The following is a 17,063-nucleotide window of genomic DNA, read 5'->3' on the forward strand; positions in this document are numbered from 1 at the left end:
CCAGGCTTTATTCTATTTGTCCAATGAATGCCCTGCAATTGAAAGTACTTCTCCTTTCAGCCCTTTAATTAAAAAGCACAGCAGAAGACGGAATAGCTGCATCAACAACGAGACGGTGAGAAGCTCTGTAATGAATCATTCACAATGTAGTACAGTTCAAAGACCCTTCCAAGAAACCAATCTTCCCCCTTACTGAATATCAAACAGAGGGTTCAGCGGAGCGGCAGAACGTGTCTTTGTCACGGAGTTCACTTCTGAAGTCAGACATTCGGTTTCCTTGACAACCTGATGAAGAATAGCCTGGTCTCAGTGACTATTGTTGTTTACGACGTACACGCCACAGAGGAGTTGACGAAGCACAAACAGGTCTAGGACCAGGCTAGTTAAAGATCTATAAGGGTCTACACATTGTTACAGTAATCACAATTGGGATAATACTGTACTACTGTATCTATCACAGTGAGCAGTCTTCTTTTCCTCATAGCTGTTAAACTGAGACCCCCTCCACTTTAGTACAGGTCTCTCATGATCTCCTGCAGTAGGGGATGCAGACACACCTCCAGCTCCTGCTTCTTGAGCAGGTGGATGAGGCGGACGTGGTTGGCCACCAGCTGCCGCAGGTCGGTCATCTTCTGCAGTAGCTTGGCGAACAGCTGGGGGCAGTCTGGGTGGATGGTCTTCAACTGCAGCTCCAGGGCCTGCAGCACTGTCTCCTGGAGGCCCTCAATGGGCTTCACGTTCACCAGGCCTGGACGGTCTACAGTAGAGTACAACGTGGTCAAGGTTAGTCACCAGAGAGTGAGAGAGGGAAATAGAGGAAGGTTGGACAAACAGTATACAGAAAATGATCTGAAGTTATAATGATCTACCCGACGAGCAAAGTCCAAATGAAAGGATACAGCACAAAAGAGGACCCCATTACTTTATATCTGGTCTCAAGCCCAATCAAGTCGTCTCTGAACAATAAAAAAGGCAATCTTGCAGATCCTGCATATAAATGCATACATGAAAACTGAAAAACAATCACCTCCACTGAGGATGATGACGGCGAAGAAGAGCGCCATATCACTATCGTCCAGCTCCAGCACGTTGAACTTTACCGCAAACTCAAACTTGGGCTCCATCATCTCACAGAAGGGCTTCCTCAGGCTCTTGAGGAACTCCCGGGTCATGAAGATCTGTCCATAGGCAAACAGTGTGCCGTCCTTGTTCATGAGCGGCGCCAGCATGGTCGTCATGACCTCGATGACCCCGTACTTCAGCAGGATCACCTGGTCGTTCATGTCCAGCTCCGTGAACCCAGGGATGCTCTTGGCGAACTCTGTGACCTCTTGTACGGCCTCGGCGGAGCGGATCTGGATGCGGCGGAAGACGGAGAGCTCCAGCTCCCCAGCAGGCTCCTCAGGGGGCAGGACGGACCTCTGGCGCTCCAGTACTGGGAGCTGTCTACAGTTTATAAAGTACTGACCCGCCGTCAGAGACTTCATGTCATGGATGACAAAGGGCTGGAAGAAAAGAGATGCGTCCCATTGGTAATTAACTACGTAAAGAAGCATTTCCATCCATTGTCATTCATTCTCTTGGGACTTAGTAGTGATTCTCGTATTAGGCACCTTGCTTGGTGCACAAGGGGTTAATATACCTAGGAAATAAAAGGTCAATTAAAATCCTGACTTTTGTGTTTGTTTCCTTGAGAACCAAAATTCAATCTGTTTCTCTAAAATATAAATAACGGTCTATTAGTCATTTCCTCTAAGACAAACTAACATGACCCAATATTACTGCTTCCTATAGAACTTAGATATTTTGCTACCAGTAAATCAGGACAGAGTGGATCTACCAAAAACTGTGATATTCAAATAAATAGAACCAAATGTCTGGTGTGTGTGTGAGTGTATGTGTGAGAGAGAGCGAGAGTGTTCGGTGAAGTGCCTTTCAATGGGTCTGTTCTGATTGATCTCACACATTTCCCATGGACATCAATGCATCATTCCCGTAACACTGTGTGTGCATGTACAGTATCTCAAGTAACAACTGGGCCCTTACTGAGTTTCCGTGGGTCTTTCCAGAGAGGATGGCCTTGGCCTTGCTCTTGGTCAGGGGAAAGTGTCTGTGGTAGGACAAGCACAGCAGTCTGGACAGGGCTCTCAGGTCCGCTGACTCTGGGTTCCTGGCGTCCACATCTATAAACTCAGCCTGCAGCTTCTCTCTCTCCACCTGGGGCATCCGGCCGAAGCGGATGGCTGCATGGGGGCATCAGGGAGGTTTACAGTTAGTGCATTACATTCTAGCCTGGGCGCCAGTCAGACGCTTTCTGTATTAAACAATGCTGGCTCAAACAAGACAATGACAAATAGGTTGGCTAAAGAAGGACTATACTTCATCCCACTGTGTAGAAAACTTTCCAAAGTCTAAAGGCCCTTTTCAGACAGACAACTGCTGTTGAAACAGTTCATATTGAATATGTGTAACGCCCTTGACATGAAATAAGTGTTATCAAATAGGACAACTAACCCTGTCAACCCTTTGTGAGTGGGCGTTACTCAGATTGTGATTGTATAATAAATATGGCTGCAGGAGGGCTTATGAACTTTTACAATAGTTCTCATGGTCTCCATTTGGAGCCCAGCCCATCTGTCTAAGCATTTTATGTCGTGGCCACATTATCTGTCTTAATTCATCAACGATTACACTAAAAATATTTAACTGAACAAAAATGTGATGATTCCTCGACATTATATGGATGAGCTGAGACAAAGTTGCGTGCACATATTGTGTAACCGAGCAATGTCAACTGATGGTAAATCGAATCGAAGTGTACACAGATTTGCAGGTGTTGTAGCAGGTGCAGTGAAACGCTTGCGTTAACAGCTCTAACAGTGCAGTAGAATGCCTAGCAAATACACAAATTAAAAATCATGTTAAGAACAAGAAACATCAGAACGACATGACAACATCTCCTGAGAGCTTTGCTGTGTCTGCCAGCAGTTGTCCCATCACAGGTAATAAAAGAGTACAAAGGTCACTGTTATACAAACTAACATATAAATGACCAATAGCAAGCTGTCGCTGAGATTGTGGACGGGCTGCATACCACTGACATACAAACACATCATGTGACCAGCTAAGGCAGACGGACAGGAATGTGCTTATGGTTGCTATCTATCTCTTCCAAATTTAGTGCAAGACAAGCAAAAGAAAATGTCTGAGCTTGAGGCAAAATGAATTGGAGCAGCCAAAAAAAACATTCCATGACGCTCAGCTTTGGCGTTATCATCTATGACAAATCATGACCCTTTACAAACCTTTGTAGATTATTTTTTATTTTTTTACATAACAATGCTTACCATCGTGTGACATGCCCACAAGCAGACATTTCTGAAAGCGACAGTACTGGCACTTATTCCGGCTCTTTTTGTGAATCCGACAGTGCAGCTCACAGAGGTCATACACCAGTTTTAACCGCACGGTTCTGCGGAAGAACCCCTGAGAGAAAGGCAGAGAACATGTTGATTGTAGAATCCTACGGCAGCAGTTGGCTGTAGTTATTTTACAGGAAAAAATAGAAAGAAATGTCAACAAAAACCATGAGCTTTACACTAATCCAAGGGCCAGGGTGCGTGTTTAAGTTTCAGGGTAAATCCTTACTAATATGGCCCCATGGAGGTCACAGAGCAAGACAGTTCAATACCTCCAAGCATTCACAAGCCAAAAGAACCAAAGGAGGTAGGTCTCAGTCCTACCTTGCAGCCCTCACAGGCATGGACGCCATAGTGGAAGCCTGAGGCCGTGTCCCCACACACTCTACAGTCAATATTGAGCGGAGAGCTGGCGTCTGTGTAAGTAGGGGGACTGGAGTGAGGCCGGGGTCTGGACAGGCTGACAATGCTACAGTCGCTAGACTGAGAAGGCGATAAGGGCTTATTGTTTACTGAACCTAAACAATATACAGTGGGGCAAAAAAGTATTTAGTCAGCCACCAATTGTGCAAGTTCTCCCACTTAAAAAGATGAGAGAGGCCTGTAATTTTCATCATAGGTACACTTCAACTATGACAGACAAAATGAGAAAAAAATCCAGAAAATCACATTGTAGGATTTTTAATTTATTTGTTTGCAAATGATGGTGGAAAATAAGTATTTGGTCAATAACAAAAGTTTCTCAATACTTTGTTATATACCCTTTGTTGGCAATGACAGAGGTCAAACGTTTTCTGTAAGTCTTCACAAGGGTTTCACACACTGTTGCTGGTATTTTGGCCCATTCCTCCATGCAGATCTCCTCTAGAGCAGTGATGTTTTGGGGCTGTTGCTGGGCAACACGGACTTTCAACTCCCTCCAAAGATTTTCTATGGGGTTGTGATCTGGAGACTGGCTAGGCCACTCCAGGACCTTGAAATGCTTCTTACGAAGCCACTCCTTCGTTGCCCGGGCGGTGTGTTTGGGATCATGCTGAAAGACCCAGCCACGTTTCATCTTCAATGCCCTTGCTGATGGTAGGCTTTGTTACTTTGGTCCCAGCTTTCTGCATGTCATTCACTAGGTCCCCCCGTGTGGTTCTTGGATTTTTTCTCACCGTTCTTGTGATCATTTTGACCCCACAGGTTGAGATCTTGCGTGGAGCCCCAGATCGAGGGAGATTATCAGTGGTCTTGTATGTTTTCCATTTCCTAATAATTGCTCCCACAGTTGATTTCTTCAAACCAAGCTGCTTACCTATTGCAGATTCAGTCTTCCCAGCCTGGTGCAGGTCTACATTTTTGTTTCTGGTGTCCTCTTTGGTCTTGGCCATAGTGGAGTTTGTAGTGTGACTGTTTAAGGTTGTGGACAGGTGTCTTTTATACTGATAACAAGTTCAAACAGGTGTCATTAATACAGGTAACGAGTGGAGGACAGAGGAGCCTCTTAAAGAAGAAGTTACAGGTCTGTGAGAGCCAGAAATCTTGCTTGTTTGTAGGTGACCAAATACTTATTTTCCACCATAATTTGCAAATAAATTCATTAAAAATCCTACAATGTGATTTTCTGGATGTTTTTTCATCATTTTGTCTGTCATAGTTGAAGTGTATCTATGATGAAAATTAAAGGCCTCTCTTGTCTTTTTAAGTGGGAGAACTTGCACAATTGGTGGCTGACTAAATACTTTTTGCCCCACTGTACATAACATCGAAGGCAAAAGGAAAGAGTGTCATTCAAAATGTCTGGCAATTGCTTTAACACAAGATTAAATCGATGTGAATAGATAATTAAGTTATTACACTTTTAGTTGTAGGAAATGACAGATTTATTGACAATCCCTTACAGTAGACTTACGTTGATACACGCTGTATGTGTAGTTGTATGAGTGGCTTCTGTCTGGGCTGTGGTTGATTGAGTGGTTTCTGTGTGGGCTGTGGTTACATGAGAGGCTTCTGTCTGGGCTGTGGTTAAATGATTGGCTTCTGTCTGGGCTGTGGTTAAATGAGTGGCTTCTGTCTGGGCTGTGGTTAAATGAGTGGCTTCTGTCTGGGCTGTGGTTAAATGAGTGGCTTCTGTCTGACCTGTGGTTACATGAGTGGCTTCTGTCTGGGCTGTGGTTGAATGAGTGGCTTCTGTCTGGGCTGTGGTTAAATGAGTGGCTTCTGTCTGGGCTGTGGTTAAATGAGTGGCTTCTGTCTGGGCTGTGGTTGAATGAGTGGCTTCCGTCTGGGCTGTGGTTGAATGAGTGGCTTCTGTCTGGGCTGTGGTTGAATGAGTGGCTTCTGTCTGACCTGTGGTTAAATGAGTGGCTTCTGTCTGACCTGTGGTTACATGAGTGGCTTCTGTCTGGGCTGTGGTTGAATGAGTGGCTTCTGTCTGGGCTGTGGTTGAATGAGTGACTTCTGTCTGGGCTGTGGTTGAATGAGTGGCTTCTGTCTGGGCTGTGGTGGTGGGGACTGTTGTGGCTGTACTCTAGAGAAGGGAGATAAGGGTAGTCCAGCGTCGACAGGGTCTCCATGTCAAAACTATTCATCTTGTTGTCCATCTGTGCCAAGTCCAACGTGCCCAGCCCAAAACTCAGCAAGGACCACGCTGCTCTCAGTGTCCACCATCTCTGGATAAGAAGACACTAGACAGCAGTGTTAAAAGAAAAAGGTCATCCAACAGTATAACCATCTACATTCACTGTACATAGAGCTATCAAGGAGATAACAGAAAAGGAAAACCATTAATTACCTCCGCCGTTGTAACTGTACTCTAACTTTAGCCTGTTAAGACTAAGAAACAGAACTGGACTAATTCTACATTCACGCTGATATGGATCTGGTTATGGACTGTACATTAGATTCGGGTGAACACAGGAATGCAATTTAAGAACGGTTTCATTGAGCTTGCAGTAGTGCTTAACAGATAGTGACAACTTATTCGTCCGCCCCCCTGGTAGGAACTCTCAGCCCCACTGTCAGTGAACTCACACTTCTGTATGATTTCAGCGGGACAGTAAGAACATCTTAGACGCTAGTAAAATGTCTCCTCTTTTATAGAACACACAGACAGATCTTTAGATGCATTAGTAGAGACGGGTCAATATAGCCATGCTCACTTCAACTCAAAGAAAGACAGGTCTAACTACTCTCTCTATCTCTCTCTCTCTGCAGAAATCGAGATATGTTTTATTGAATCATCTCTGATTGTAGGATGATAAATTCCCTTTCTGTTATATGTAGCTATTGTCTTTCAAAAGTCACGAGAGAACTTTAATGGGTGGCATTGGCCATAAATCAAGAGGCACATCATTGGATAATACATTTGTGGGAAGAGGGCCAGGCTTTCAGTGTGATGCATCAAATGCTCATTCTAGTAGGTTTGTTTTCTAATAGACATCCATTCCCAGTACAAGACCTAATTACAACCTCTAACAGGCTCAAATAGGTCTTGCACATGCTCAAACCTGTGCTGTGTGCAATATAAAATGTGTGTGTTTTTGGTTTTACTATCCTTGTGGGGACCAACAGTGAGGACATTTCGCCACAAGGAAAAAGGATATTTTAGGCTTAGGGGTTAGGTTTAGGGTAACAATTAAGGTTAGGGTTAGAATTAGGGTTAGGGGTTAGGTTTAGGAGTAAGGGTTAGGGAAAATAGGATTTTGAATGGGAATCAATTGTTTGGTCCCCACAAGGATAGTATAACAAACGTGTGTGTGTGTGCGTGTGCATCATAATGATGATAAATGGGAAACTCAATCATCAAGTTTGCGGACGACACAACAGTGGTAGGCTTGATTACCAACAACGACGAGACGGCCTACAGGGAGGAGGTGAGGGCCATCGGAGTGTGGTGTCAGGAAAATAACCTCACACTCAACGTCAACAAAACAAGGGAGATGATTGTGGACTTCAGGAAACAGCAGAGGGAACACCCCCCTATCCACATCGATGGAACAGTAGTGGAGAGGGTAGTAAGTTTTAAGTTCCTCGGCGTACACATCACAGACAAACTGAATTGGTCCACCCACACAGACAGCATCGTGAAGAAGGTGCAGCAGCACCTCTTCAACCTCAGGAGGCTGAAGAAATTCGGCTTGTCACCAAAAGCTCTCACAAACTTCTACAGATGCACAATCAAGAGCATCCTGTCGGGCTGTATCACCGCCTGGTACGGCAACTGCTCCACCCACAACCGTAAGGCTCTCCAGAGGGTAGTGAGGTCTGCACAACGCATCACCAGGGGCAAACTACCTGCCCTCCAGGACACCTACACCACCCGATGTCACAGGAAGGCCATAAAGATCATCAAGGACAACAACCACACTGCCTGTTCACCCCGCTATCATCCAGAAGGCGAGGTCAGTACAGGTGCATCAAAGCTGGGACAGAGAGACTGAAAAACAGCTTCTATCTCAAGGCCATCAGACTGTTAAACAGCCACCACTAACATTGAGTGGCTGCTGCCAACACACTGACACTGACACTGACTCAACTCCAGCCACTTTAATAATGGGAATTGATGGGAAATGATGTAAATATATCACTAGCCACTTTAAACAATGCTACTTAATATAATGTTTACATACCCTACATTATTTATCTCATATGTATACGTATATACTGTACTCTATATAATCTACTGCATCTTTATGTAATACATGTATCACTAGCCACTTTAAACTATGCCACTTTGTTTACATACTCATCTCATATGTATATACTGTACTCGATACCATCTACTGCATCTTGCCTATGCCGCTCTGTACCATCACTCATTCATATATCTTTATGTACATATTCTTTATCCCTTTACACTTGTGTGTATATGGTAGTAGTTTTGGAATTGTTAGCTAGATTACTCGTTGGTTATTACTGCATTGTCGGAACTAGAAGCATAAGCATTTCGCTACACTCGCATTAACATATGCTAACCATGTGTATGTGACAAATCAATTTGATTTGAAATGACCTACACATACCTAAACAGAAGACTGATAAAGTCCTGTGGAATAGTCTTGTTACCAAAGTGGAATGATTTTAATAGTTAGTGTGTTAGAAGTTGGTAAACTAGGAAACACCTGAATTTTGGTGATCATATAGAGGTCTCGATTATACAATAATATAAAAATAGTAACATAAATTGAAATGAATGACATCTTTATCAAACTGTCAAAAGTTGACAGTAGCCTTTTTCCAGTTTGAATTACAGACAAAGTTAACATTTAAATTCACAACGGAAATCTTTATTATAATTCAACCATGTTTTTTTTTATGCCAATGCAAATAGGTCTAGATACATTTTTCAAATGTAATAAATGAAAGCATTTGATCGATCTAAGACCAGTATCAGTTTATGCAAAGCGTTGTCAGACATCAGTTTCACTTGTTCACCTTTAGCCTGAGCCAGGCAGTCTACATTCTCACGTATCAGAATAATTCAAGGCTGATATAGCCTAGCTTACCTGTCCTGGTCTTCTACGCAAAAAAAATAGCCTTATAACGCTTCACCACGCACTTGTAGAGCTTCATTCACATATTCCACCATCTTTCTTCCTTTTTCTTGATCCCGTTGTAGCTGAATTATAGGCCAGGGCACTGCAGGTTGCATGTGGGTCAAATGGCCAGTATCTGAATGACAGAAGTTTCCCTCGCCCAGTTACAGCCTGCATACTTCCCTTCCCCCATCAATTTGCCGGATGGACTTTGGAATCATTACTTCACGGAAGACTGGAGACAAACCTGTTGCTCAAAGAGTGATTATCTGATTTGATAGGTAGGCTGGAAGAGTACAATGATGTAGGCTACTGTAGACTCCTTTCTGAGAGTGTTTGATTCTCGTAAGGTGTGAAGCACTGTATTCAGAGCAGCAGTACACAGAAATCCATAGGCCAACAGGGGTCCATTTTTGACATAAAGGGGTAAAAAAAAAAAAAAAAAGTCATAATTTCAAAACAAATATTTTATCCTTCTGAAATGTTTTAACTTTGTCAAGCAATTACCCTGAGAAAAAAATATATAAATGCAAGATGTAAAGTGTTTGTCCTATGTTTCATGAGATGAAATAAAAGATAACCAACATTTTCAATATGCAAAGAAATGCGTATTTCTCAGAAATTTTGTGCACAAATTTGTTTGCATCCCATGTTAGTGAGCATTTCTCCTTTGCCAAGGTAATCCATCCACCGGACAGGTGTGGCATATCAAGACGATGCACCTAGTGGTGCACCTTGTGCTGGGGACAATAAAAGGCCACTCTAAAATGTGCAGGTTTGTCACACATGCCACAGATGTCTGAAATTCTGATAGAGCGTGCAATTGGCATGATGACTGCAGGAATGTCCACCAGAGCTGTTGCCAGAGAATTCAATGTTAATTTCTCTACCATAAGCTGCCTCCAACGTCATTTTAGAGAATTTGGTAGTATGTCCAACCAGCGTCTCAACCACAGACCACGTGTATGGAGCCGCGTGGGTGAGCGGTTTGCTGTTGTCAACATTGTGAACAAGTACCCAATGGTGGCGGTGGGGTTATGGTATGGGCAGGCATAAGCCACGGACAATGAACACAATTGCGTTTTATCAATGGCAATTTGAATGCACAGAGATACCATGACGAGATCCTAAGGCCCATTATTGTGCCATTCATCCGCCGCCATCACCTAATGTTTCAGCATGATAGTGCACTGCCCCATGTCTCAAGGCTCTGTACACAATTCATGGAGACTGAAAATGTCCTAGTTCTTCCATGACCTGCTTACACACCAGACATGTCACTCATTGAGCGTGTTTGGGATGCTCTGGATCAACGTGTACCATGTCCCTGCCAACATCAAGCAACTTAGCACAACCATTGCAGAGGACTGGGACAACATTTCACAGGCCACAATCAACAACCTGATCAACTTTACGCTAAGGAGAAGGCAAACGGTGGTTACACCAGATGCTGACTGGTTTCTGATCCACGCCCCTACCTTTGTTTTTAAGGTATCTGTGACAAACAGATGACCATCTGTACTCTCAGTCATGTAAAATCCATAAATTAGGGCCTAAGGAATTAATTTCAATGAACTGATTTCCTTATATGAACTGTAACTCAGTAAAATCTTTGAAATTGTTGTATTGTATTTATATTTTTGTTCAGTATACCGTTACTTGTCCAAAATTGAAATGAGTAACGATTAGCCAAACTCAGTAATGTAATCGTATTACTTTCTGTTACTTTTGGATTACTTTCCCCTTAAGTGGCATTAGAAGAAGACAAAAAGGATCCATCAAATGCATTTGGTGTGTCATCACAGTGGTCTCTGACTTGAGGTCAGACTCGCTCAGGTGGAACAAACTTAAACTTGTGCCCTTTTTCAATGCTGAACTGAATATCATTGATAAAATTGAAAGGTGTCAAAATGTATTTTTTTCTCTCGACGTAATCCTTTCTGGATTTAAAGGTAATCCAAGAAGTAATCATCTAGTTTTTCAAACGTATCTGTCATCTGCTTACAATATTTTAGCTGGTAATGTAACGGATTATAGTTACAGTTTTTTTTGTAACCAGATTACATGTAATCAGTTACTCCCCAACCCTGATCGCCCATATCGGTGGGCATTTTAGGTCATACAGGTATGTCAGATTAGCTCAATCGCCAATTTCTGAGCCTCCGAGTACCACAGAAACACAACACTTTGAACGAATAACAGACAAGTTTTCATAACAAGTGGCCATGGATCCAATTGAAAAAAAATACACGTGGAAACATATATTTTGAAACATCAGATTTGACTATAAATGTGACATTTTTCAAATATATGCTTATTTTAGGGATCTTAAACCATTTACTGGGGTTACAAAAGGCTTTGCAATCATTACTGCTTTGAAGCTAAACGTATGTTGCCTCTTTTAGGGGTTAATATAACTACAAGGGTAACCTATTAATTCCAATGCAGAGAATGAGTAGGCCCTCTAGAGTCACATTGCTTATTGATGCATGGTAACTTTATTAAGAGTTGTAGGACTGCAGAAACCATCAGTGGATATACTCATGTCAACAATAATGTCTACAAACAAAGCCAAATGCCTATCACAATACCACTAAAATAGAACTCCAGATTGAACAGTTTATGTCGACACAGATAACCGGGCATTAGTCAATTATGGCTATGGATTCCCGTCTCTGTAGAAACATGCAGTTAGTTTAGTCAATTAGGGATTTGAGAGCATATGTCAAAATAGGAGAGACTTTAAATGAGTGTTGTAATCTCCTTATGCTAATGACAGACCGTACACATTCAAACTATTAAACACATTTACAATAAAGCTACAACATTCAAAAGTCATAAATGCACATTACAGATGGTTTGATCCTCTTCTGCCCAACAGTGATACACACACTACTGCATGATCAACACAAACTTTACATCTCTCGACTTGCATCTCAAGAAGTCATACCGTCAATTGTAGTACTGTAATGATATAGCATGCACAGTACGTATGTATCTAGATAAACAGGAAGGAGGTTAACTGTAACACTTTGTGAAGTTGATGACACAGAGACTGGTTTCGGTACCTCATTTTTCATTCCCTCTGTTTCAGGGATATTCAACCCACATTCGTCTAGTCAGAGAACAGACTTACAAAAGACTTCCTCAAGTTGCGCATGGTCTCCGCTTTGGCCACGTCTTCACTGGCTGTACGAAAGAAGGATGTTTCCTTCAGACCAAAGGCATTGGTCAGGGACTGAGATTTACTGGAAAACAAAATAAAATAGTTGATTACAATCTGTAGAACGTCAAAGGTTTTGTCAGAACAAATAACCTCACAACTGGACTGTAGAGCATTGTATTTATTAGATACAGGCTCTTCTTTTTGCTAAACCTTTTAGTTATGTCGGGAACTATGTTTTTTTAATGTTGCTGCCAATGTGTTCTTACTTCAGCGATGGATGTGCCTGTGCTTTTTCCTCTGCTGTTGGCTGCTCTACCACTGGAGGCTGGCTCTGCTCAGGGCTCAGGTCCTTCTGTTGTGCCTGAGTCGTTGGCTCATTTTGGGGTTGGGCCAGTGGCTCAGGCTGGGGCAGGGCTGAGGCCTGTGGGGGTGCCTTGAACTCGGGTTGGAGCTGAGGCGCTGAGTTGCGCTGTCTTGGGGGTGCAGGCTTGGCAGGCTGTGCTGGAGGTGTTTGTTGAGCCCCCAGGCCTCCTGGTCTGGGCTTTCCTTGACTCGCTGACTGGGGCTGCTGTGTGGTTGGGGTAGGCCTCTGGCTTGAGTCCTTAGCAGAAGCTTTAGGAGTTGACTTTGGATCAGGTCTGAGACTTTGGGGTTCCACCCGGCCCCCTAATTTTAGTACAAGAAACACTTTATGATATTATCACACTTTTGCTGTGGAGAGAGGATATTGAAAGTCTTTGAATTTGAGTCTGTATTTTTTCACAGTTGTACGTGAAATTTTGTCCCTCAAACCATCTGACAAAAACAGTAGACACAGTCTAAAATCGACACTGGTCAAGGGAGGAAGTAAAAGCTGCGAAATGAAGACACACAAAGCAGGAGGGGATACAATATTACAATACTGCAGATACATTATCTCTCATGCATTAGAAGCAATGCAATGTGGGGCACACATGCTTTGAGGGTATAGATGGAGGGGTTTTGACCAACCAATCAGGTTTGCTCAATGATTCTCCACCTCAATAATATGACATGATAGATAAAGAGTTTAACTATCATTAGTGGGTCTAAAAATAGCAGTAAATTGATGTTTTCTGACCTTGCTTCACCTGTGTTTGTTGTTGGTCTTCTTGCTCCAAATATATTTCTATAAACTGACATTTTTAAGGAGTCTCTCTAGCTACTGTATGTACATAGTGCCACAATATAGGGTGATTTGCTCGTTAATATTGTCTTTTTATACAACCATAACAAATATGGCGACACAGACTGAGCATATACCGCAAAGGAAGCTTTATTGCCAGTGACAGGAGCAAAATATCCAGTTAGGGAATTTTTTTCCACAATGTATTGTTATCTGTACTGAATTCTTTCAAACAATTCAACACTAGATCCAAGAGAACACACTTAACAGTTGGTGGCCACCCTGGTCCCAAATGGCTGCAACCCATCCGGTATGAAAAACTAAGCCAGCGAAGGAGTTTCACCCTGGGCAGGATGGCTGATTTTGAGTTTCCACTGACAATAGCGCCTTTGATCAATTAGTTACACAACAAATTCCTCACCGTGCAACTATTAAGGACCTTGGTGCCTCCACTCTATCCTCCCTTTTATAGGAACGTCATGGCAGTTTGCCCCACAAACCACAACACAAAGCCACAGGTAAGGCTTTTAACAGGGTTACTCTCTGGGTTATCTGCACAGACACAATGGCATTTCATACACGTTGGAACATAAATTGCACATAGAGCTTGCTAACATAGTTCATTTGTACAATTCTGTTAGTAACAAACAAAAGTGTGTTTTAGAATGTGACACACATTTACAATGGTGTTGATATAGCTGTATTCTTAGTTGTGCAGTATGACCATTGTACCAAATAGGAGACATGCATGGATTCTACATTATTAACTGCTACTTAATGCAGGTGTTTTTAATGGGAAAATGTTTGTATCCCACTTGTGAATGTAGCTGTATGAATAAATTATGGAATAATATCTGGTAATAAAAATATAAAGAATATAAAGTTAAAAACATATATATTGCACTCCATTAACTCAGAGGGAGTATAAGGCAAATATGTCAAAGAATCCTTAAATGGCAGTAACATAAGCATAACTCCACGCACATCATCACTGCAAAACAGAGCACCATCACTGTTGTCATGGCAACACCAATATGGTTGTTGATATTCTGCACGGACGGTGCGCTTATGGTAGAATCAGAAACCTCATACCTAAAATTTCAGATATATTATGTAACACGTTGATCATTTAACTGATCCCAGTTTAGTTTTTTTGACTTGACAATATAATTTAAAGTGACAGAACTAATTTGACTACTTCCTGAAATATATATATATAAATAAAAACAGATTGACACATTAATCGTTGGCCAAAGAGGCAACGGTTGTTACTGGAATCTTATTAGTTTACAGACAAACCTCTAGAGTCATTATGTTAATGTATCTTAATTATTGGAATGAATGAGAGCGTTTGAATATATCATAGTTAGTTACTCTCTAAATCTATCACATAAAATCTCTCCTCTCACGATCGCAACTGCAGCTGCCACAAACCAATCCCATATACGTGCTTGCGTGATAATGAGTCAAATATGTATTATTAGGCTAAAAAATGGTACACTAAATAACATCCTGTTTTTACAGTAATTTATTGGCAGCCAGGTACCTGTAAAAAAAAAAAAAGTACAGTATGTTACCATAAATTCTAAAGAAACTGGTTTAACAGTGCATTACTGTAAAACGTACTAATGTACTGTTAAACCAAAGTTTATTTTGAATTTACAGTAACATACTGTACTTTTTTTTACAGTAACGTACAGGTAACTGTCTGCCAGTAAGTTACCATAAAAACAACAGGACTTTTTTAAATATTTTCTTTTACAGTAGTCTATTGTAATTGTGTAAGTCTAATCTAATATGCTTGTCCTCATACACATGAAAACAGCTATGGCTGTGTTCTGTGCATAAGAGACAGGTTCTAAAACTGTCAAAGAACGGTCTTTCTAAGCGTTGGTTGTTATAGCAACATTCACTGATGGAAGTATCTTGATGGGTAAGCTATCTGCTAATAATGGACAAAGACAAATCTATATATCATATCCTTTCAAACAACGCATGGAATGAAAGTTTACATAGCAGGGATCTGGCTGTATGTATGCAGGTGCTCATCAGCTTTCTTGGCTCTAACATTTGGTTGTTTATGCATACATCTATTTTGTTTAACTTATACAATATGCATTTGTTATTATGACACATTCACAATGCATAAATCACAAGGACCATAGTTTGGATCAAAAGAATAATAGTGGCGTCACTAAAGAAACATCCAGAATGAGAAGGAAAAAAAACATACTGTTACCTGCCTGAATATCATACATGCAAAACAAAAATAAATATCTATTGTATTAGTATATGTATGAAAATAATTACCACTACAGTCATACGCACCAACATGTACATATTGACATATACACAAACGTCAAACTGCACGACAAACCACAGTTTGAACAATATCTAAAAGTACACACCAAAATGGAGAAATAAATGGGGGGGGGGTAGAGGGAGGGCAAATAATGAATAATGACTGAATCAAACATTGGGCACACACAGCAGCACTGGACTCAGTGTAGGCACAATCTGCTTATTACACTGTCAACAACAGCCCCAAAGAACCACGGCTACAGATAAACAGAGGCGACCGTTACAAGCACACTAAATCAACAGGGAAACACGTTAACAGTACATCTTGACACTGCATAGAGGAAAAACACAGTCCAGGCCAGCACTACACTCTGGCCCAAACTAATACCAGCCACATCTCAGTCCGTCTACCGTCTCTCCCCCCCAACACCCTCCCCGCTTGTGTCCAGCTAATGTACGTCATCATCATTTCGATATTAGATAGACTTCCTCCCTGGCGGGCTACTCAGTTGGCCTGAACGGGTTTTGGCCCCACTGCAACGCCATTACAGTCGAGAATGTACTGCAGACAACCTTGAGGGGGGTGTGCAGTGCCAGTCTTGGGATCAACCACGAGGTCCTTCTGGCCACCACTCTGCAAACACACAAAACACAGTGATACTCCCAGGGACACTACAGTAATAGTGTCCACTACAAGTAACATTCTTTAATTGCAGAAGTCATTATGTCCTTATGATACAATTCTGCTTTAAAGAATGCACTTTTTAAACAGGAATATATTTTAAACAAATATAGCTATAGTTACTAAGAGACAGTAATACACAACCTGCTGCCCTATGTACATAGACATCACTGGTCACTTTAATAATGTTTACATACTGTTTTACCCACATCATATGTATATACTGTATTTTAGTCAATGCCACTCCAACATTGCTCGTCCTAATATTTATAGATTTCTTAATTCCATTCTTTTAGATTTGCGTGTATTGTTGTGAATTGTTAGATACTACTTCACTGTTGGAGCTAGGAACACAAGCATTTCGCTACACCTGCAATAACATCTGCTAAATATGTGTATGTGACCAATAACATTTGACTTGATTTAATATGGCTGTAACACAATAAACTCTAATATAGGCGGAGGCTCTCAAACCGGATTTCCTACAAAGCCTTCCTGTAAGACTATGACTGATCACATCCCCCCCATACAGTGGTGTATGTAGCCTACTGCACCATACCTGTGATGGCTGCATGGTGGTGGGTCTGTTAGGGGACCCAGTGGGTGTCCGTCCTACTGCCTGGTTCATCTTGGCTACCACCATGTCAGTGATGAGCTGCCTGTCCTCTGCCTGATGCTCTCCTACCAGTGGCATGGAGGACCCCACCACCTGACACACACACAGAAGATGGTATTATTACCAGAGGAAGATAAGGTGGAAGTGGAGTAGGTTATGAAGGGTGGACACCTTTAGTTGAAATTAGGGAAAAACTGAATGGCTGGGAAAATAGGT

At 41.9% G+C, this 17,063-nt stretch overlaps 2 protein-coding genes across 4 annotated transcripts in view; both read right to left on the reverse strand.

Moving 5' to 3' along the window:
- Positions 1 to 414: 414 nt before the first annotated feature.
- Positions 415 to 9,109, reverse strand: LOC115131884 (peroxisome proliferator-activated receptor gamma-like). Of its 2 annotated transcripts, none has more exons than XM_065020586.1 (7): positions 8,909 to 9,109; positions 5,314 to 6,088; positions 3,744 to 3,937; positions 3,348 to 3,486; positions 2,047 to 2,243; positions 1,028 to 1,505; positions 415 to 757 (listed from the first exon to the last, which is right to left on the reverse strand). In XM_065020586.1, exons 2-7 carry the CDS (start codon positions 6,002 to 6,004, stop codon positions 510 to 512), a joined length of 1,947 nt encoding a protein of 648 aa, XP_064876658.1. In that variant the 5' UTR covers positions 6,005 to 6,088; positions 8,909 to 9,109; the 3' UTR covers positions 415 to 509. The 2 variants fall into 2 exon arrangements, with proteins under 2 accessions (XP_064876658.1, XP_029519812.1); XM_029663952.2 differs by having other exon boundaries at positions 3,744 to 3,835; positions 8,909 to 9,108.
- Positions 9,110 to 11,413: 2,304 nt separating this feature from the next.
- LOC115131883 (synapsin-2-like) overlaps positions 11,414 to 17,063 on the reverse strand; it is a 35,334-nt gene continuing 29,684 nt past the window's right edge. The window contains exons 10-13 of one of the 2 annotated variants that reach the window (XM_029663951.2): positions 16,791 to 16,940; positions 16,123 to 16,183; positions 12,371 to 12,770; positions 11,414 to 12,186 (exon numbers count right to left, since the gene is read on the reverse strand). In XM_029663951.2, the coding sequence (XP_029519811.1) occupies positions 12,054 to 12,186; positions 12,371 to 12,770; positions 16,123 to 16,183; positions 16,791 to 16,940 (744 nt within the window). In that variant the 3' untranslated portion in view covers positions 11,414 to 12,053. Of the gene's footprint in view, positions 12,187 to 12,370; positions 12,771 to 13,374; positions 16,184 to 16,790; positions 16,941 to 17,063 lie in introns of those variants that run through there. The other variant, XM_065020589.1, reaches the window with a different exon arrangement.

This window comes from Oncorhynchus nerka, linkage group LG7, assembly GCF_034236695.1.
Source record: "Oncorhynchus nerka isolate Pitt River linkage group LG7, Oner_Uvic_2.0, whole genome shotgun sequence".
In the NCBI taxonomy this organism is placed as follows: Eukaryota; Metazoa; Chordata; class Actinopteri; order Salmoniformes; family Salmonidae; genus Oncorhynchus; species Oncorhynchus nerka.